This window comes from Sturnus vulgaris, chromosome 34 (assembly GCF_052056855.1).
Source record: "Sturnus vulgaris isolate bStuVul1 chromosome 34, bStuVul1.hap1, whole genome shotgun sequence".
Classification (NCBI taxonomy): Eukaryota; Metazoa; Chordata; class Aves; order Passeriformes; family Sturnidae; genus Sturnus; species Sturnus vulgaris.
The window spans coordinates 327,154-347,145 of NC_142276.1; the positions used below are offsets into that span (position 1 = coordinate 327,154).

Sequence of the window (19,992 nt, forward strand, 5' to 3'; positions counted from 1 at the left end):
GGCGCCCCCCCAAGAGTGACGCCCAGCCCGGAGGCCGAGGGTCCCTTTTTGGGTCCCCCCCTCCCCTCCCCTCCCCTCTCCTCGCCGGCCGTGGGGGTCCCCTCGGGGGGGGTTGTCCCAGAGGCCGGAGCGCCCCCCTGGCCGGTGCTGGGGTCCCCCCCAGGGGTGTCCCGGGTTGCGGGGTCCCCTCGGCGGACGCGGGGTCCCCTCGGGGGGTGTCGTGGCCGCGGGGGTGGGGGGATCCCGCCGCGCTCCCGAGACGCCGCGGCCGCCTGGGATGGCGCTGGGATGGGGGGGCCCGGGCGGGGGAGGGGGGCGGGGGCCGGGCCCTGGGTCCGCTCCAGGAATTGGGGGGGGGGGCGGGGATGGGGGCGGGGGGGTGGGGGAGGGGAGGAGCCCGGATGGCCGGGCCGGTTCCAGCGTCGGGCACGGCGGGAGGGGAGCGGTGAAAACGGGAGGGGCGCGACCCCCAAAAGTTTTGGGGTTTGTGGCGTGGAGGGGGGGGTGGGAATTCTCTGGATGCCTGGAGCCCCTCCGGGATGGGGTACGGGGGTGCTGGGACCCCCCCCCCCAAACTCCTGAGACCACCCGTGGGATGCTGCGGCCCTCTGGAACGCCTGAACCCCCACCCCACAGAGAAACGGGGACCCCCCCAAACTCCTGGGACCCCCCCATGGGGAGACGGAGCCTCCCCCAAAACCCTGAACCCCCCCCCCCCAAACCCCAAAAACCCCGCACAGGGGGAGGGGGCAGATGGGATCCCCCAAACGCTGGGACCACCCCAAAGTGGAGAAGACCCCCCCAAAGCGCTGGGACCCTCCCCATAATGGGGTGTGGGGGCGAATGGGACCCCCCCCACCCCCAAAATCCCCATCCAGGGGGGTGGGACCCCCCCCCTCCCCCCCACTATTGACCCCCCGGACAGGACGAGGCGCCTGAGGCAGTTTTGGGGTCCCGGGAATTTTATTTGGTCACAGTCGCCCCCCAAAACCTCCCGGGACCCCCGTCCAGTGTCGGGACCGCCCGGGGGCGGGGCTTCCGCTCAGGGGGGCGGGGTCTCCTCGCGCCCACCAATCAGGGCGGAGCTTCCTGGTTTGCCCCGGGAGGGGGCGTGGTTTCCTGCCGTGAGGCCCCGCCCAGGAGGGGCGGGGTTTTTCTAATGCCCTTTGCGTTGACCAATGGCGTGTCCGCGTGGGCGGGGCTTCCGCCGCCGCAGCTGTCAATCACAACCCGGAGGGGGCGTGGCCCGCGCCAGGAGCTGGACTCGGTGCTGTCGATCATGTCCGTCGCGGCCGCTCATTGGTCCCCGAGCGAGGCGGAGGCGGGTCCGAGGAGCGGCGAGCGCTCTCATTGGTCGGTGAAGGGGTCTCGGGGGCGGGGATCGGCGGGGGGCGGGGCCCGGCGCGGCCCCGCGGACACGAAGCTCCAGGGATCGATGCGGGGGCGGAGCGGGGAGGGGCGGGGCCGGGCGGGGCCTGCGCGGGAGGGCGGGGCTGGGGGGGCGGTGCGACCCCCCCGAGCCCCAAAAGTGCCCCAAGACCCCCAAAAGTGCCCCATGACCCCCCAAAAATGCCCCATGTCCCTCCAGAACTGCCCTGTGACCCCCCAGAACTGCCCCACGACCCCCCAAAACTCCCTCATTACCCCCCAGAACTGTCCCACGACCACCCAAAGCTGCCCCACGACCCCCAAACCGCCCCTCAGCCCCAGTCCCTCTTACCCCACTCGGGGGGTCCCAGCTGGGCTCAGCTCTCGGGGTCTCCGCGCCCCCCGGGGCGAAGGCTGCAGCCCCAGCTCGGGGGTCCCGGGGGTCCGGGCACGACGTGGCTCAGGGGTCCCGGGGGTCCCGGGGGTCCGGGCTCGGCCCTGCTCGGGGGTCCCGGGGGTCCCGGGGGTCCTGGCTCCCCCTTGCTCGGGGGTCCAGGACCAATTCAGCTCCAGGGTCTTGGGGGTCCGGGCTCGCCCCTGCTCGGGGGTCCCGGGGATCCTGGGGGTCCCGGGGGTCCGGACTCCGCTCGGATCTGGGGACCCGGGGGTCTGGGCTCGCCCCTGCTCGGGGGTCCCGGGGGTCCTGGGGGTCCCGGGGGTCCGGACTCCGCTGGGATCGGGAGATCCGGGGGTCCGGGCTTGGCTCGGCTCAGGGGTCCCGGGGGTCCAGGCACGACCCATCTCGGGGGTCCCGGGTGACTCTGGGGACCCCAGGGTGCGCTCCCAGCGGCGCGGGGAGAGGCGCAGGAGGCCGGGGGAGGGCGGGGGGCTCCGGGGGGACTCGGGGGGGGCCAGGTCCCGGCCCAGCCCCAGCGACGCCAGAAGGGCCGAGCCCTTCAGCAGCGCCCGCCGCAGCAGCCGGGGGGTCCCTCCCCGAGACCCCCGACCCTCCTCGGCCTCCGGGGGCCCGGCCTCGCCTGTGGGACACAGCGGGGTCAGTGTGGGGAGGGGGACAGCGGGATGGGACCCCCCCCCCCTCCTCAAAACCCTGAGCCCCCCCCCCCAGACCCACCGTTGGGGGACGCGTCCCCCGGGCTGAGCTCGTCCGTGTCCAGGTACCAGGTGGTCTCGTCCGGCCGCAGGCGCCGCCTGGGGGGGACACCCGAGAGTCCAGGGGGGGTCTGGTGTCCGGGGAGGGGGGGTGGGACACACCTGACCCCCCCCAGACCCCCACGGGGGGGGGGTGGGACACACCTGACCCCCCCAGACCCCCACGGGGGGTGGGACACACCTGAATCCCCCCCCCCCCCAGACCCCCACGGGGGGGGGTGGGACACACCTGAATCCCCCCCCCCAGACCCCCACGGGGGGGGGTGGGACACACCTGAATCCCCCCCCCCAGACCCCCACGGGGGGGGTGGGACACACCTGCCATTGAGGGCACTGCCCCGGCCCCCCCGGCCCCGCGGCGGCTCCTCCTCCTCCTCGGGCTCCACTGGGGACACAGAGTGGGGGGTGGGGGGGACTCGGTGTCACCTCGGGGTGTCACCCCCGGTGTGATGTCACCGCCCCCCCTCCCCTCGCCCATGACGTCACTCACGCTGGATGGCGCGCAGGCGGGGGAAGGGGGGGGATTCCCCCGGGCCATCCTCGGGGTCGTGGCTCCGGGGGTCCCCCCCGGGTGATGCCTGGACCGTCAGGCGGTGCTTGAAATCTGGGGAGGGGGGGAGTGTCGGGGTCAGGAGAGCCCCAAAAATCCCTCAAAAAAACCCGGTGGGTTACCCAGACACTCCCCAGCCCACCGAAATCCCCCGACCCCCAAAGTGCTCCCAGCTCCCTGACCCACTCAGGACCCCCAAATCCCCTGGACCCCCAAAGCCCCCAACACCCTCTGCTCCTCCAAGACCACCCCAAATCCTTCAGGACCCCCAAAGCCTAAAACACCCCCTGCTCCCCCAACCCCCCCCAAAATCCCCCCCATCCCCTCTTTTAGGATCTCCCCCAAAGCCCCCAGCCCCATTTCCCCACCCTGGGGCATCCCAATGAGATCCGCTGGCTTCCGTGGCCTCCGGAAGGGGGGTCGGCGTCTCTTGGGGGCCGGGGGCGGTCGGGGGGGTCCCCGGAGCAGGAGGCTGAGCTCCCTCTCCAGCACCTCCAGCTCCCTGCGGGCCACGGCGGCCTCGCGCTGCCGCAGAGCCTCGGCCTGGGAGCGCTGGGCTCGGGAGGCTCTGGCCACGGCCTCCTCCCGGCTGCGCAGCTCCTGGGGGGACACGGGGGATGGGGGGGGACGGGGGGGTCAGGGGGGTCACGGGGGACACGGGGACAGGGGGGTCACGGGGGGACAGGAGTGACAGCAGGGCAGGGCAGGGCCACTGGAGGGGAGTTTGGAGGTGCCGGGGGGGTTGGGGGGGTGCTGGGACGGTTCCCCCCCAATTGTTGGAGGGGTCCAAGGGAGGCCTTGAGGGTGTGGGGTGGTCCCAGGTGTTGGGGAGGGTCCCAGGTGTTGGGGAGGGTCCCAAGCATTGGGGGGCCCAGGTGTTTGGGGGGGGGTCTCAGGTGCTCAGAGGGGTGTCACAGGAGTCTGGGGGTGTCTCAGGGTTTTAGGGGGGGGGTCCCAGGTGTTTGGGGGGATGTCTCAGGTTTTTTTGGGGGGTGGTCCCACCTTCTCCCGCGCCCTCAGCTCGTCGAACAGCCCCTGGATCTCTCGGCGCCAGGACTCCTGCAGGGAGTGGAAGGACTCGGGGGGCCCCAGCCCCGCCGGCTCCAGCCCCCCCAGGCGCCGCAGGATGGTCCCAAAGCCGGGCCGCCGGTGGGGGTCCTGCTCCCAGCAGGCTGCAGGGAGAACCGGGGGGGGGGGGTCTGGGGGGGCTTCCTGGGGGACCCCAACATCCCCCCACCAACCCCCTCCTCAGCAAGCCAAGGCTCTGGGCACCCCCAAAAGAGCCCCCCCAGGCCTGTGAGCCCCCCGGAGCCCCGTACCTGCCATGAGCTGGGCGAAGGGCGGCGGGCAGGTGGACGGGATGGGCAGGGTCAGTTTGTTCACGGCCACCCCGTAAGCCACGGCCAGGCCGTCGATGCCCCGGTACGGAACCTCCCCGGTCAGCAGCTCCCACAGCAGCACCCCGTAACTTTAGGGGGGGCAGGAGGACGGGGGTCAGACCCCCCCAGCCCCCCCAAAGTGTCCAGGTGCTCCATAAGGCACCCGGACACCTCCCAAACCTGACCCCACCAAGTGCAGGTAAACCCCAAATCCTCCACCCTGGGGTTTGAGCACCCCCAAACCCCAAACCGCAAACCCCAGCGCAGAGTCCCCTCCCTGCCAGGACCCCCAGGACCCCCTCCCCACCTCCAGACGTCGCTGCCCTTGGAGAAGGTGGAAGCTCGGATGACCTCGGGGGCCATCCAGGCGTAGGTGCCGGCCGCGCTCATCTTGGTGGTTCGCTGCCACTCCCGGGCCAGCCCGAAATCCGTGATTTTCAGCGTTTTCCCGCTCACATCGTCCCCCACCACGGGCTGTGCCAGCAGCACTGCGAGGGCACGGGGTCACGGTCACCCCCCAAACAGCGACCCCCCAACATCTGGGGTCTCCTGGCCCTGGGAAAGCCCCACACCCCCTGCCCTGCCGGGACCCCCCACCCTGGGGACACCGGTGAGCAACCAGCGACTCCCAGTTTGGGGATCCCAGTCCAGGACACCCATCCTGGGTCCCTCTGGGCTCCCACATCCCCCACCCTGGGCACCCCAATGACCGCGACCCCCACCCTGGGCACACCCCAATGTCCGCGACCCCAACCCTGGGGACTCTGGGGACTGAGACCCCAACCTGGAGCCCCCGACCTCTGTGACCCCCCAGCCACCGTGGCGACCTCATTGTCACCCTGGGCATCCCAAAACCTTGGACCCCCCACTCTGGGCATTTTGGCGACTGACCCCTCACCCTGAGGACCCCCGGATCTCACTATTTAGGACCCCCCCCATCAATCCCAGACCCCTACCCCCCACCCAATCTCACCATTACTGGACTTGAGGTCGCGGTGGATGAGGGGCACGGGGGTCCCGGAGTGCAGGTACCGCATCCCCCTCGCCACTTGGCGAGCCCAGTCCAGCAGGACGGCGGGGGGGACCCTTCGGCCGGCCAGGGCTCTGGAGAGCGGCCCCCCCCGCCGCAAACTCCATCACCAGGCACAGGTGTGGGGGCTCCAGGCACACGGCCCGCAGTGCCACCACGTTGGGGTGTCGCAGGCGGGCGTAGAGCCGCGCCTCCCTCCGCAGGCTGGCGGCCCCCGCCGCCCCCGCGTCCCCCCCGCGCCGCCTTCACCGCCACCAACCTGGCCCCGCCACGTGCCCCGGAACACGCGGCCGAAGCCCCCGGCCCCGATCACCTCCTCCAGCCGCAGCTCCCCGAACGCTGCCCGGGCCGGCTCCCAACCCCCCGGGGGCGATGGGGAGCGGGAGCCCCCCGGGGATGGGGGGGAAGGAGAGCGGGACCCCCCCGGGGATGGGGAACGGGAGGCGGCCGGGGATGGGGAAGGGGAGCGGGACCCCCTTGGGGAGGGGGGGAAAGGGGAGCGGGACCCCCTTGGGGAGAGGGGGAAAGGGGAGCGGGACCTTTCTGGGAAAAGGGGGGACAGGGGGGGGCGATGGGGAAAGGGGGGGTGAGGGGGAGTGGGACCCCCGCCGGGGGGGATGGGGAGGGGGATGCTCGGCCCCACTCCATGGGGTGCTCCCCCCCCCAGCCCCGGCCCCCAGCGATGGCGCTGGGGGGGTTTGGGGGTGCTGTGAGAGGGGCTGGGGGGTCCTCGGTGCTCAGAGGGGTCCTATGGGTGCCCGGGTGGGGGGGGGTCCTATGGGTGCCCGGGGGCTCCCATGGGGTCCGTTTATGTCCTGGGGTCACTGGGGTCACCTGAGCCCTACAGGTGCGAGGTCTGACAGATCTGGGGGTCCCGATGCAGCCCCCGGGGTGAGGGGGAGGTTATGGGGGGGTTAGTGGGGGGCTATGGGGTCTCTGGGGGTCCCGATGGCTCCTGGGGGGTCCCCACACCTTCACTCAGTCCCTGTGGTCCCTTATAGCTCCTATGGGTCCCTTGAGCCTGCCTGGGGTCCCTGCGGGTTCTTCGAGCACCTGAGGGATCCTGGGGGGGTCCCAATGGATCCCTGGGGGTCCCACAGGATCCCTGGGGGTGTCAGTGGATCCCTGGGGGTCCCTGAGGGTCCCCGAGGGTCCCTTTGGTCCCTGCTGCTCCTGCGGCTCCTCAGAGCCTCTCCAGGTCCCCGCGGATCCCGACGATCCCGGCGGCTCCAACGGGTCCCGACAGGTCCCCGGGGGTCCCTACGCCCCCTCCCCGGCCCCAACAACCCCCTGCGGGCCCCAGAGTCCCTCCCTCCCCCTCCCCGGTCCCGTCCCTCCCTGTCCTCGATCCCCTCCGCCCCGTCCCGTCCCCCGGGGCCCCCCGCGCCCCGTCCCGTCCCCGCCTGGTCCCGCCGGAGCCCCCGCGGCCCGGGGGGGGGAGGAAGCGGCGTCCGGCGGTGTCCCCGGGGGGGGGCAGGGGGCGGCCCGGCCGCTCTGGGCTCCCGGGGGTCCGGCGGTTCCCCGCGCTGGCTGAGGCGGCCCCGGGAAGGCGGAGCCGGGACATTGTCACCGGGACAAAGGAAAAGGAACCAGCGCCGGACGGGGCGGGCCGGGGGCACCGGACGCCGTGGGTGGGGGGGGGGGGTGTGTGGGGGGCGGGACGGGGACCGGACGAGAGAGGCCGGAGCGGGGAGTGGGGGGGGGGGTGAGACCCCGAGCCCGGGAGCCCCCCACGGGACCCCCGCACCGGGCTGGGAGGAGGCGCAGCAGCCCCGGTGGCCTCAGGGGACACCGTGAGCGGAGCCCGGAGAGGCGGCGGGGCCGGCGGGGGGTGGGAGCGGGCCCGGTAACGGGGTGGGGAGGGGTCCCGTGTGTGCCCCCCCCCTCCCCCCGTTCCGGTGCGGGGGGGTCCCCCCCGGGCCCGGCTGCGGTGGCGCCCGGAGCCGCTGGGGGGCGCCCTGGGCGCGGGGGCACGGCGGGACCGGCCACGCCCACACCCGGAAATGGGCGTGGCCAACCCACCAGAGAGGGCGGAGCCCTGAGGGGGCGTGCCCACCGCCGCCGCTTGTGACGTCATCACTACGCGCACCCGGAAGCGGCGCCGGGACCGGGGGCGGGCGGGGGGGGGATTTATTTTGGGGGGGGGGGGGTCCCGGCGCCGCCGCTCTGATGGCGGGGGGCGCGGTGCTGCAGGTTCTCCGCCAGGGCGTTTGGGCCTCGCTGACGGGCGGCTGCTTCCTGGACCCTCAGCTCGGCGCCTTCGCCAACTGCGTGCGGCTCTACGTGTGGCTCTTCCTGCTCGGCCCTCCCGCTCGGCCTCTACTCGGTGCACCCGGGGGGGGGCTCCGGGGGGCGGCTCTGGGGGTCCCCTGAGGGCTGCGGGAGGAGTTGAGGGTGGCTACTGTGGATATTGGGGAGGGGTCTTTAAGGGAGTGCTGACCCCCCCCCCTTTTCCTCGTCCCCAAATTTCAGGCGCTGCCCCCCAGCCCCCGCCGTGGCCGCTCTGTACTGCGGGGTCGTGGCCGCGTTTTTCGGGGCCGTCAAGGCCGTGACGTTCCGGCTGCACGCGCGCCTGGACCGGGGGGGGGCCCGAGGGGGGACCCCGAGGGGGGGGCGGCCGCGCTGCTGCCCCCCCCCCAGCCCCCGAGGAGCGGGACGGGACCCCCGGGTGAGTGGGAGGGGGGGGGCTGGGAGGGTTTTTTGAGGGGGGGGCTGAATGGGGGGAGGGGGTCTGGAGGGTTTGGGGAGGGGGGTCTGGGGGTATTTTGGGGTCTGGAGGGGGTTTGGGGGTCACCTCGTGTGTCCCCCCCCCCCTCACCCCTTACACCACGCAGCCCCCCCCGGGGGGGGTCTGGAGCTCTCGGTGCTGCGCTGGCCGAGCGCGACCCCCCCTCAACTCTGCGGCTTCAACCAACTCTCGGTGAGTGGGGGAGGGGGGCACCCCCCGCGACCACCCCCCCCCCTCCCGGCACAGAGACCCCTCCCCGGTGTCCCCCATAACCCACCTGAGTGTCACCTGTCCCCAGGAGCTGCTGCCACACCTGGACACCAACACCGGGGCTGGGGGTGAGCGACACCGGGACCCCCCCCCCCCCCCCGGGTCCTCGGGACCCCCCCCCCCCCCCCGATTTGTGCCCCCCCCTGACCCCCCCCCCTCGTGTCCCCCCCAGAGCTCCGGGGCGTCCTCACGGCCGCGGACCGGGACTGGCTGCGCTCGGTGGTGTGGTGCGGGGGGGGCTCGGGGGGGGTCCCGGTGGGGCTGGGGGCGATGCCGGGACCCCCCTGAGCCTCCTGCCCCCCCCAGCCCCAGGGAGCTGCTCTGCAGGGCTGGGGGTCCCGCCTGGCAGCCCCCCCCCCATCGCCCCCCCCAGGGTGGGGGTCCCCGGCAGCGCCTGCTCCACCCCCACCCCCCCGGGACCCCCCCTTGAATGCTGGGGGAGGGGAGAGGGGGGCTCTGAGCCAGGTGAGACCCCCGGGCTCCCCAAAACAGGGGAGGGGGGGTCCAGCCCCATAATGGGGGAGGTCCAGTGCCATGACTGGGATATTTTGGGGGTGCCAGCCCCTCAGTGGGGGGGGCTGGGGTTTTGGGGGTGGTCCGTGGGGTTGGGGGGGTCCTGCCCTGTCCCGGGGGGGTTTGGGGGGTGCAGCCCCACGGTACCATCGGGGGGGGGGTCCCCCGTCTCTAATCGGACTCTCTCCGTTCGTTTTGCGCCTTTTTGTTTTTTTGAAGGAGTTCTGTCAGGTTTAGGGTTGATAAGGAGGAATTAATTAATTAATTAATAAAGCCCGTAACGGTTCCAAAAGTCGGGTTCTTTTCTTTTTTTTTTTTTTTTGTTTTTTTTTGTTGTGGTTTTTCCCGCCACGCTCCGAGCGCGGGGGGGGGCACACGGAACACCTGAACCCCTGAAATGAGGAGGGGGGTTCGGGGAGGTGTGGGGGGGGTCAGAGGGGGTTGTTTGAGCCCCCCCCACCCCCCCCCCTCATTTCCCCCCCCCCCCCACCCCCAATCGCGGGTGGGAGGGAAGCGGCAGAAGGGAAGGGCGGGGGCGGGGGGGGGGAGCGCGGCCGCCCGGGGCCCCTGGAGCCGCTGGAGCCGCTCGGAACGGGGGGTCCGGCACGGCTGGGACCCCCCCCGCCCCGGGACACCCGGGACCCCCCGGCTGGGGGTGACCCCCCCCCGGATCGGTGACAGTGCCAGGAGGGGCCGTAGGTAGGAATGGGGGGGGCAGGGAGGGGTTTTTTTTTTGGGGGGGGGGTCGTGCCCTGGGGAAGGGTCTCACCCCGGGGGGGGGGGCTTCACACGGGGGGTCCCCAACCCCCCCCGCAACCCCAAAATCTTGTTCCCCTCCCCCGCTCCGGGGGGTGACACCCCCCGCCCCCCCCCCCCCCACCCTTGAGGGCCCCCCCCTTTCCCCAGGGCCGCCATTTCTGACTGGGGAGGGGTCCCCAAGAAATTTGGGGGTCTGCGGGTGCCCCCCCCCGCCCCCGAGTCCTGAGCCACCTGTACCTGGGGGGGAGGGGGGGGGGTGTCACCCATCCTGTCCCCCCCCCCCAAATTAACGAGATTTGAACAATTGGGGAGGGGTCGAGGAAGGGCCGGGACACCCGGGGGGATTGGGGGGGGGGGCTCGGAGGCCGCTTCCTTCGTGGGGGGGCGGGGGGGCGGGGGGGGGCCGGGTCCCGCAGCTGGAGAGGGGAAGTTGGGGGGTGGGGGGGAGGGGGGGGCCGGACGCTCGAGTTCACGGCGGGGGCGAGGTCAGGAGCGGGGGCTCGGCGTGGTGGGGAGGGGTCTCTGGAGATGAGGGGGGACCCCCGGGTGGTGGGGGGTGAGTGTGGGGGGGGCGGGGGGGAGCTGTTGGGGGGGCAGAATTTTGGGGGCTTTCGGCTGCCGACACTTCCTGGATGGCAGGAAACCGCTGGCGGCGGCGCGTCCGGGCCCCCCCCGAAACATCCCCCGGGTCCTCAACTTCCCCCGGACCCCCCCCGGACACCCCCAAAGCCCCCCAGACCCCCCCAGAGCCCAGGGGCTGCGGGGGGACACCCCGGGGGTCCAGGCCAAGGGGAGGACCCGCGTGTCCGGGGGGGGGTCCCAAATCCCTCCCCCTCCCCCCTCCCAGCACCGTTTTTGGGGTCCCTGCAGCGGGGGGGGGAGGGGGTAAAGGGGGTCTGGGGGTGTCTGGGGATGGAGGGACGGACACGGAGGGACAGAGGGACACGGGAAGGGGGGGGAGGAGCGGTGAGGACCCCCCCCTCCCCCCCCCGCTGACCCCCCGTGTCCCTCCCCAGGTGTCACCGTCGCCCCCCACCCCAGCGATCGCCGCGGCCGGAGCCCCCCCCCCCCGCCCCCCCCCCCCGGTCCCCCCCATTGATCCGACCCGGAGAGGGGCGCGTGGGAAAAGGGGCGGGGCCTCCCACGGGCGGGAATCCAGGCGCAGCCAATCAGAGCGCGGGGCTCGTTCCCACGATTCCATTGAGAAATCCCTGGGTGCGGGATCCCCGCTACAACCGGGGGGGTCCCGGAGACCCCTCGGGGGGGCTCTGAGGGGTCCCTGAGAGTCTCTTGGGGGTTCCCTGGGGGTTCCTGAGGAGTCCCGGGGGGCGGTAATTGAGGGGTCTCGGGGGGGTTTTCGGGGGGGGCCATGCAGTCCGACGATCTCTTCCTCCGCAAAATGCGGGGTCCCCTGGCCCGGCCGCCCCCTCCCACCGCCCCCCCCGTGGTGGCTGGGGGGGGTCCCTTCTCCGCCCCCCTCCCCGGGGGGAGCCGCCCCCCGGCAGCGCAGCAGCAGCGAGGCGGCCCTGGGGGGACCCCCGGAGGAGGGGGGGTCCCCGCTGGGGGTGTCCCCCCGTGTCCGCACCCAAAGCCACGAGGAGGGGGGTGGGGGGAGGGGGGCAGCCCCACCTCCCCCCGCTTCCGGGACCCCCTGCTGCTGCTGGGGCTGGCGGCGGCCGGGGGGGGGAGACCCCGATTTCTTCCCCCGCCCACCCTGGAGCCCCCCTCCTCGCTCATTACGACGTTCAAAGCATCCTCTTCGATCCCACCGAGCGCCCCCCCCGGGACCCCCCGGCCTCATCTCGGGGGCTTCTGCCGCTCACCTGGAGCCCGAGGATCCCCCCGGGACCCCCGGGGCCGCCCTCGACCCCGAGGCGCTGGTGCTGAGCTGCCCCCGGTTCTGCTGCGAGACCGGGGGGGGAGCAGGAAATGGGGCTGGGGTCCCGCCAGGGCCCCCCCCGGGCCGGGGCAGCTGCCGAACGCGGCCCGTGGCGGTGCTGGAGGAGCCCCCGGCGGGGGCCAGACCCCCCCCACCCCATCGAGCACAGCGACGAGGGCGCTGAGTATTACCGCAAATATTTCTACGGGAAAGGTGAGGGGGGGGGAAACGGGGTTGGGGAGGGTCCTGTCCTCACCTGAGCAGCCAGGTGAGAACTCCCAGAGCCCCGGCTGGGATCCGGGGGGGGTTTTGGGGGGGGTTTTGGGGGTCTTGACCCCCTCCGATCCCCCCCCCTAGAGCATCACAACCTGCTGGGCGAGGACCCCCGGCTGGGGGCCCGTGGCCGTGTCCCTGCGCAGGGAGGAGAGGGAGGGACCCCGGCCCCAGGTGCTGCACAGGATCATCCTGCGCACCTGCCAGGTGAGCTGGGGGGGCTGGGGGGGGCCGGGGGAGAGGAGGAACCTGAGGGGGGGGGCGAGGAAATCGGGATTGGGGGGTCCCAGAGAGGTCCCCGGGAGATGGGGAGGGTCCCAGACGGGCGGGGTTGGGGGTTAAGGATGGGTGGGATCAGGGGGGTGGCGGCACCTGAGGGTCCCAAAATCCCTCTAGGGGTGCTCAGGGTGAGGGTACCATGAGCCCCCCGCCCCCCCCAACTGACCCCAGCCGTGTCCCCCCCCCCCCCCCCTCAGCTGCGGACCCTGCGGGGGGTCGGTGCTGGAGGAGTCGCTGCCCCCCGGCTGCCGCCCCCCCCGGAGCACGGGGGGTCCCCCCACGGAAGCTTCTGGAGCTGCTGCTGCCGGGGCTGGCGGTGGGGGGGCTGCGCCTCGCCCCCTCCCCCGCCGTGCAGGAGACCCTCCTCAAATTGGACGAGCAGGGGGTGAGGGAGGGGGGGTGGTTTTGGGGGGAGGGGGCTCGGGGGTCTCTGAGTGTCACCCCCCCCCCCCATGGGATGGGGGCACCTCTAGGGGACACGCTGGAGGGAGGGAGGTGACCCCCAAAAGGAAACCCCGAATGGGAGTGGGAAAGTGGGGGGGTGGGATTGATGGAATGGGATTGGTGGGGTTTGGGGATGGGATTGACGAGATTTCTGGGATTTGGGATGGAATTTTTGGGATGGGATTTCGGGGATTTGGGATTTCTGGGATTTGTGGGATGGGATTTCTGGGATGTGATTTATGGGATTTCTGGGGGTGGGATTTCGGGGATTTGGGATTTCGGGGATTTGGGATTTCTGGGATGGGATTTGTGAGGTTTGGATGAGATTTCTGGGATTTGTGAGGTTTGGGATGAGATTTCTGGGATTTCCGGGATTTCTGGGATTTGGGATTTGTGGGGTTTGGGATGGGATTTCTGGGATTCCCGGGATTTGTGGGATGGGATTTGTGGGGTTTGCGATGCAGACCCCGTACGAGCCCCCCGGGGCCCCCCAGGTGAGCCGGCAGCGCAAGGTGGGGGTGCTGTACTGCCGGGCGGGGCAGGGCTCCGAGGAGGAGATGTACAACAACGAGGAGCCCGGGGCCGCCTTCGAGCATTTCCTGGCCCTGCTGGGCACCCGCGTGAGGCTGCGAGGATTCGGCGGCTACCGGGCACAGCTGGACACCCGCAGTGAGACCGGGGACACGGGACAGACAGGGGGACACGGGACAGACAGGGGGACACGGGACAGACAGGGGGACACTGGGACATTGGGAATATAGGGACATGGGGGGAGAGGGACAGGGGGGATATGGGGGAGAGGGACAGGGAACAGGGGGGACAGGGACACGGACGGGGGGACAGGGGGGAGAGGGGACACGGGGACATGAGCGACAGGGGACATGGGGGACAGGGGACATGGGGGATATGGGGGACACGGGGACAGGGACGGGGAGACGGGGACAGGGGGGACATCGGAGACAGGGGGACGGGGGGGACATGTGGAGGCATGGGGACAGAAGGAGGATATGGGGGGACACGGGGGGACACGGGGGGACAACGGGGGGACATTGTGACATGGGGACAGGGGGTTTCCTGTCGGGATAGGAATTCCCTGGCCGGGTGGAGATTTCAGGATCGGGGTTCCCTATGGGGACAGGGTGTCGGGATGGGGGGGTCCCTGTCGGGATGGGGGGTCTCTATCGGGATAGGGGGGGGGGTCCCTGTCGGGACAGGGGCTCAGGCCGTGCCCCCCCAGCCGACTCCACGGGGACGCACTCGCTGTACACCACGTACCACGGCTACGAGGTGATGTTCCACGTGAGCACCATGCTGCCCTTCACCCCCCGCAACCCCCAGCAGGTACGGGCGGGGGGTCCCTGGGGGGGGCCCGGGGGGGGTCACAGAGGCGGGGGGTCACAGAGGGCGGGTCACAGAGGGGTCCCGGGGGGGTCACAGAGGGGGTCACGGCCGTCCGGGGTCCCCCCCCACTGCTGCTCCTCACCCCCAGCGCTCAGGGAGGTCCCTGAGAGGAAGCTGGGGGGTCCCTTTGGAGACCCCAACCCCCCAATGGTGACAATTTTGGGGGGCTCTGTCCCCTCCCCGCCCCCTCTTTCCCCCCGTAGCTGCTGCGGAAGCGCCACATCGGCAACGACATCGTGACAATCGTGTTCCAGGAGCCGGGGGCGCTCCCCTTCTCCCCCCGCGCCCTCCGCAGCCACTTCCAGCACATTTTCCTCGTGGTGCGGGTACACGAGCCCTGCACCCCAAAAAACCACCTACAGGTAGGGCTGGGGGTCCCCGGGGGGGGGGCTGGGGGTCCCGGGGGGGGCTGAGGGTCCCCGGGGGTCTCAAACAGGGCTCGGGGGGCTCACACGAGGGGGTTCTGGGGGGTCCCCGATGGCTCCTGAAGGGATTGGAGGGTCCCCAAGAGGCTCAGACGGGGTTGGGGGGGCTCGTTCAGGGGGGTCCCAGCGGTCTGGGGGGGTCCCTAAAACCTCCTAAAAATCTGGGGGGGCTCATCCAGAGGTCCCCCGAGGGCTGGGGGGGACTCTGGGGGGTCCCTCTGGGGGTCTTTTGGGGTCTCCTGTTTTTTTGGGGGTGACACACGGGACGGGGGGGGGCTGACAGGAACCTGGGGGCACTTGGGGTCTCTGGGGGGGGGGGTCTCAGCATTCCTCTCAAGGACCCCCAGGGATTTTTGGGGCTCCCTAACACCCCCCCCCCCCCTCCCCATTTTTCCCCCCCTCAGCGTGGCCGTGGTTCGGCCGGAAGACACCCCCCCCATTCGGGCCGGCTCTGGAGGAGGGGCAGCGATTTTTGGGGGGGCTCGGGGCTGCGCCCCTTCCTGCTGGCCAAGGCCATCAACGGCGAGAACGCGGCGGCGCGGGTGGGGGCGCCTGGGGGCCATGGCTGCGCGCACCCGACGCCAATACCTGCAGGAGCTGCTGCGCGCGCACGGCGGGGGACCCCCGCTCCCCGCCCCCCCCCGGGGACTCCCCACACTCGGGGGGCTCCGCCGGGGGGGGTGGGGGTGGGGGAGGTTCCTCCAGCTCGGGGGGGTTCGGGTTTTTTTTTTGGGGGGGGGGTTGCGGTGGGGGAGGTGGGGGGCGGGGCGGTGGTGGCGGGGGCGTTGGTTTGGGGGTGCGCGCGCAGAGGGGGGGGCTCCGGGGGGGCAGAGCTGCCGTGTCTGCTCGGGGTGGCCACCGAGAGGCTCGTGCTGGTGGCCGCTCCCCCCCGGGGCGGTCGCCGCCGATCGTTGGGGGGGGGGTCGCTGCCAACTCGGCCAAGCCCCCCCAGAATCGGAGCGAGGGGAGACTTCGGGTCCCCCCCAAATTCGGGGCACCCAGGGGAGCCCCCCAGCAAAATCGGGCGAGGTCGCCCCCCAGGCTGGGCCGGTCGCCACCCCCCCCGGGACTCTGTTCAGCTGCGCCTGCCGGGACGTGCTGGGCTGGGGCTTCTCCGAGGGGCGCCTGGAGATTTTCTATGGGGCGGGGCGAGTGGCTCGGGCTGCGCCTGCCCCCACGGCGCCGCCCCACAGGTGGTGGCCAGGCTGCAGGTGAGGGGCTGGGGGGGCTTGGGGGGGGGGGGGGAAATCCCGGGGGGCCCTGCGACCCACGGGGTGACCACGGGGCTGTGTAGGGTCACCCCCCACTCGGGTGGGGGTCCCGGGGGTCCCCAAACCCCACCCGGCTTGGTGAGTGGGGGGTGGGGGGTCCCCTGAGCTTTGTGCCCCCCACTCGAGCGGTGACCCGGGGGGGCTCTTTGGGGGGTCCCCATCTCCCCCCGACCCTTTTCCCCCCCCCAGGCCGTGACCCGGGGGGGGCTCTTTGGGGGTCCCCATCTCCCCCCGACCCCTTTTTTTCCCCCCCCCAGGCCGTGACCCGTGGCTGCGAGGCTCAGCAGTTGGCGCTGCCCAGGGGGGCCGGGGGTCGCCGGGGGTTCCGCGTGGACCCCTCGGGGGTCGTGACGGCCGTGACGCGGCTTCTCGTTCGCCGAGACCGCGGGGGCTGCGGCCGGGGGCGCGCCTGCTGCGCGTGGGGCAGCGCCCCCTCCCCACGCGGGACCCCCGAAAGCTGCGGGCGCTGCTGAGGAGACCCTCGGGACCCCTGACCCTGCTGCCCCCCGACCGCGACGGGAGACACCCGGCGGTGAGGGGGGAGGGGGGGGGTTTGGGGGGCTCGGGGGGGTTTGGGGGGGAATGAGGAGCTCTGGAGATTTTGGGGGTCATGGGGGGGGGAGGAGGGGCGCAATGGGGGATCCTGAGGGGACACGGGGGGACAAGTGGGACCCCCCCGGGTGTCCCCCCCCAGTTGTCACCCCCTGTGTCCCCCCCCCAGGAGTTTCTCGGAGCTCTACGCTCGCTCGCTGGGAGCAGGGCCGGGGGGTCGGGGGGGCGACCCCGCTGTTGGGGGACCCCCTGCGGCGACATCGGCGACAGCAGCAGCAGCGACTCGGGGGGGTGACATGCGAGGCGGGGGAGGGGGGGCCAGGGGGGCTCCGGGGGGGGGGATTGTCCCCCGACACCCTGCGGCTCCTGCGGGCGCTGGCGCTGGATGAGGAGAGCACCCCCCTTCCCCCCGGGGACCCCCAAAATCCCGAGCGGACGCGCCCCCAGCCCGTGAGTGACCCCCGGACACGGGCAGCGCCCCTCCCCCAACCCCCTGGCAACCCCCAAATCTCTCGGGACCCCCCAAAATTGTCACACCCTGACCCCCCCCCCCCCCCCCCCACCCCTCCAGGCCCCCCCTGGCTGATCCCACCCCGGACCTGCTGCTGCCGCACCACAGCCCCCCCCCGGCTGGAGACCCGGTGAGCCCCCCCCCGTGTCCCCCCCCTCAGTGTCCCCCCCTCAGTGTCCCCCCCCTCAGTGTCCCCCCCCCGTCTCGTCCTCGCTGACCCCCCCCACGTGTCCCCAGGGTCCCCCCCCGGATTCCGGTGGTCCCGCGGCCCCCCCCGAGCCCAGCCCCGTCCTGGGCCCCTCGCTGCGACATTCCCTGGGCAGGCGTGAGTGGCTCGGACCCCCCCCGTGTCCCCCCCAAATCCCCTGGGGGTGTCCCCCGTCCATGGAATTGTCCCTTGGGGGTGTCCCCAGCCCTGCTGGGGGGTCCCCCACTGTTGTCCCCAATCCCCCCCCCCCAGTGCTGTCGGGGTCCGGGGACCCCCAGGAGGACGAGTGGGACGTGATCGCCTGCCTGGCCACGGCCTGCAGCGGGGTCCTGGAGGCATCGCCCGGGGGGGGTGAGGAGGGGATTTGGGGGGGGATTTGGGGGGGATTTGGGGGGTCTTGGATGCCATTGTTGAGGGAACGAGGGGATTTGGGGGGGTTGGGGGGTCCTGGGGATCAAAATCATTGAAGGGATTCTGGGGGGCTGAGGGGAGCTGGGGAGGTTGGGGGTGGTGGGGATGGGGATGGGGAGGGTCTCAGGACCCCCCAATTTGGGGTCTCACCCCTCCCCACATCCCCACCTCCCCCAGGGCATCAGCTCCGGGAGCTCCCCAGCATCGGGGTCCAGCAGAGCCCGGCGGCCCCCGAGGATGAGTACGGATGGATGGGGGGAGGGGGAGGGGGGGTCTGGGGGGTCAGGAGGGGTCCCCATGAGGGTCCCACCCCCCCTGTCCCCCCCCCCCTCACCCCCCCCCAGGTCCCAGAGCCTCTCGGAGAAGGTGGCGCAGCTCGAGGCGGCGCTGAAGCGGCTGCAGGACGATCTGCAGGAGGTGGGGACTGGGGGGAATTGGGGGGGACTGGGAGGGACTGGGGGGAGATTGGGGGGGAACTGGGAGGGGATTGGGGGGGACTGGGAAGAACTGGGAGGGGGACTGGGGGGAACTGGGAGGGGATTGGGAGGAACTGGGGCGGGGCAGGGCTGATCTCTGGGGTCTCTGTGGGGTCCCTATGGGGTCTCTATGGGTCAGAGTCCCTAATGGGGCAGGGTCTCTATGGGTCGCTATGGGGCAGGGTCTCTATGGGTCTCTATGGGGTCGCTATGGGTCTCTATGGGTCTCTATGGGGCAGGGTCTCTATGGGTCTCTATGGGGTCGCTATGGGTCTCTATGGGTCGCTATGGGGCAGGGTCGCTATGGGGTCGCTATGGGTCTCTATGGGTCGCTATGGGTCTCTATGGGTCGCTATGGGGCAGGGTCGCTATGGGGGCAGGGTCTCTATGGGTCGCTATGGGGTCTCTATGGGGTCTCTATGGGTCTCTATGGGTCGCTATGGGTCTCTATGGGTCGCTATGGGGCAGGGTCTCTATGGGGTCTCTATGGGGCAGGGTCTCTATGGGGCAGGGTCTCTATGGGTCGCTATGGGTCTCTATGGGTCGCTATGGGGTCTCTATGGGGCAGGGTCTCTATGGGGCAGGGTCTCTATGGGTCGCTATGGGGTCGCTATGGGGTCTCTATGGGTCGCTATGGGGTCTCTATGGGTCTCTATGGGTCGCTATGGGGCAGGGTCTCTATGGGTCGCTATGGGGCAGGGTCTCTATGGGTCTCTATGGGTCTCTATGGGTCGCTATGGGTCTCTATGGGTCGCTATGGGGCAGGGTCTCTATGGGTCGCTATGGGGTCTCTATGGGTCTCTATGGGTCGCTATGGGGCAGGGTCTCTATGGGTCGCTATGGGGCAGGGTCTCTATGGGTCTCTATGGGTCTCTATGGGTCGCTATGGGTCTCTATGGGTCGCTATGGGCAGGGTCTCTATGGGTCGCTATGGGGCAGGGTCTCTATGGGTCTCTATGGGTCTCTATGGGTCGCTATGGGTCTCTATGGGTCGCTATGGTGCAGGGACACGAGGCTCAAGCAGCGGCTCCGGGCCGAGCTCCGCGGGCTCCGCCGCAGCGCCCGGCGGCTGCAGCAGGGCCAGGACGGCACCAACGAGCGGCTGAGCCGGGTCACGAGACTGCTGCGACCCCCGGGGACCCCCGAGACCCCCGGGGACCCCCGGACCCTCCCCCAAATGCCCTGAGCGCTGTGGGACCCCGCAGGACTCGGGACCCCCCCCCCCCCCCCCACCCCGTGTGCCCCCCACTAACTGTGAAACTGAAGCTGTGACACCCCCGTGTCCCCTCCCCCACCCCCCCGTGTGACACTGGACCCCCCCCCGTGTCCCCTCCCCCCCCCCCCCCCGTGTGACACTGGACCCCCCCCGTGTCCCCCCCCATGTGACAATGCGACACTGGACCCCCTCCCCCCCTCCCGTGTGTCCCCCGTGTTGTCCCCTCCCCCCCCTCAGGTGACACTGGACCCCCCCCCCCGGACCCCCCCCAGCAATAAAAACCCTTCGGCCTCGCAGCGCCGCCTGTGATTGGAGTCCCAGTACATCCCAGTCTGCTTCCAGTACATCCCAGTCTGCTTCCAGTACATCCCAGTATATCCCAGTGTGTTCCCAGTACATCCCAGTCTGCTCCCAGTACATCCCAGTCTGCTTCCAGTACATCCCAGTATATCCCAGTGTGTTCCCAGTACATCCCAGTCTGCTCCCAGTACATCCCAGTCTGCTTCCAGTACATCCCAGTATATCCCAGTGTGTTCCCAGTACATCCCAGTCTGCTCCCAGTACATCCCAGCACATTCCAGTGCATCCCAGTACATCCCAATCTACTCCCAGTCCATCCCGACGCATCCCAGTCTGCTCCCAGTCTATCCCAGTGCTCTCCAGTCTGCTCCCGGTCGATCCCAGTCCCTGCCCCATTCCCGCCCCATCCCACCTGCGGGAATTGGATTTTCCCACGGCGGGGACCCCAAATTCCGAGTCCCCCCCCCCATCCCCCCCCCAATGCCGGGCAGGGCCACCCCCGGCGGCCCCTCCCCCACGGGTGACTCTGGGGGGGAGGGGGGGGGGAGGGGGGGTGACACCCGGGGAGTGGCGACGGGG

The 19,992-nt window shown here is 71.5% G+C and overlaps 3 protein-coding genes across 3 annotated transcripts; 2 read left to right on the top strand and 1 right to left on the bottom strand.

The window, feature by feature from the left end:
* Nucleotides 1-1,716: 1,716 nt before the first annotated feature.
* Nucleotides 1,717-7,061, bottom strand: LOC106863846 (mitogen-activated protein kinase kinase kinase 11). The gene is given in 13 exon segments (XM_088155010.1): nt 1,717-2,405; nt 2,501-2,577; nt 2,857-2,923; nt 3,029-3,142; nt 3,457-3,688; nt 4,091-4,260; nt 4,408-4,556; nt 4,775-4,955; nt 5,441-5,588; nt 5,590-5,731; nt 5,733-5,755; nt 5,757-6,245; nt 6,885-7,061. Coding segments are annotated over 13 exon segments (2,658 nt in total).
* A 439-nt stretch (nt 7,062-7,500) lies between these two features.
* LOC148220585 (uncharacterized) lies at nt 7,501-9,300 on the top strand. The gene is made up of 6 exons (XM_088155011.1): nt 7,501-7,504; nt 7,541-7,823; nt 7,970-8,165; nt 8,333-8,417; nt 8,524-8,563; nt 8,668-9,300. The coding sequence occupies exons 1-6, from the start codon at nt 7,501-7,503 to the stop codon at nt 9,263-9,265; spliced, it is 1,206 nt and encodes a 401-aa protein (XP_088011137.1). The 3' UTR covers nt 9,266-9,300.
* Nucleotides 9,301-10,813: 1,513 nt separating this feature from the next.
* SIPA1 (signal-induced proliferation-associated 1) lies at nt 10,814-19,169 on the top strand. Its single transcript, XM_088155013.1, is given in 25 exon segments — nt 10,814-11,488; nt 11,491-11,530; nt 11,533-11,776; nt 11,778-11,859; nt 12,004-12,038; nt 12,040-12,126; nt 12,396-12,458; nt 12,461-12,583; nt 13,137-13,311; nt 13,880-13,983; nt 14,247-14,405; nt 14,867-15,013; nt 15,015-15,630; nt 15,633-15,679; nt 15,997-16,104; nt 16,106-16,126; nt 16,128-16,290; nt 16,461-16,507; nt 16,614-16,741; nt 16,863-16,932; nt 17,040-17,127; nt 17,263-17,361; nt 17,599-17,662; nt 17,766-17,838; nt 18,903-19,169. Coding segments are annotated over 25 exon segments (3,402 nt in total). The 5' UTR covers nt 10,814-11,136.
* Nucleotides 19,170-19,992: the final 823 nt, after the last annotated feature.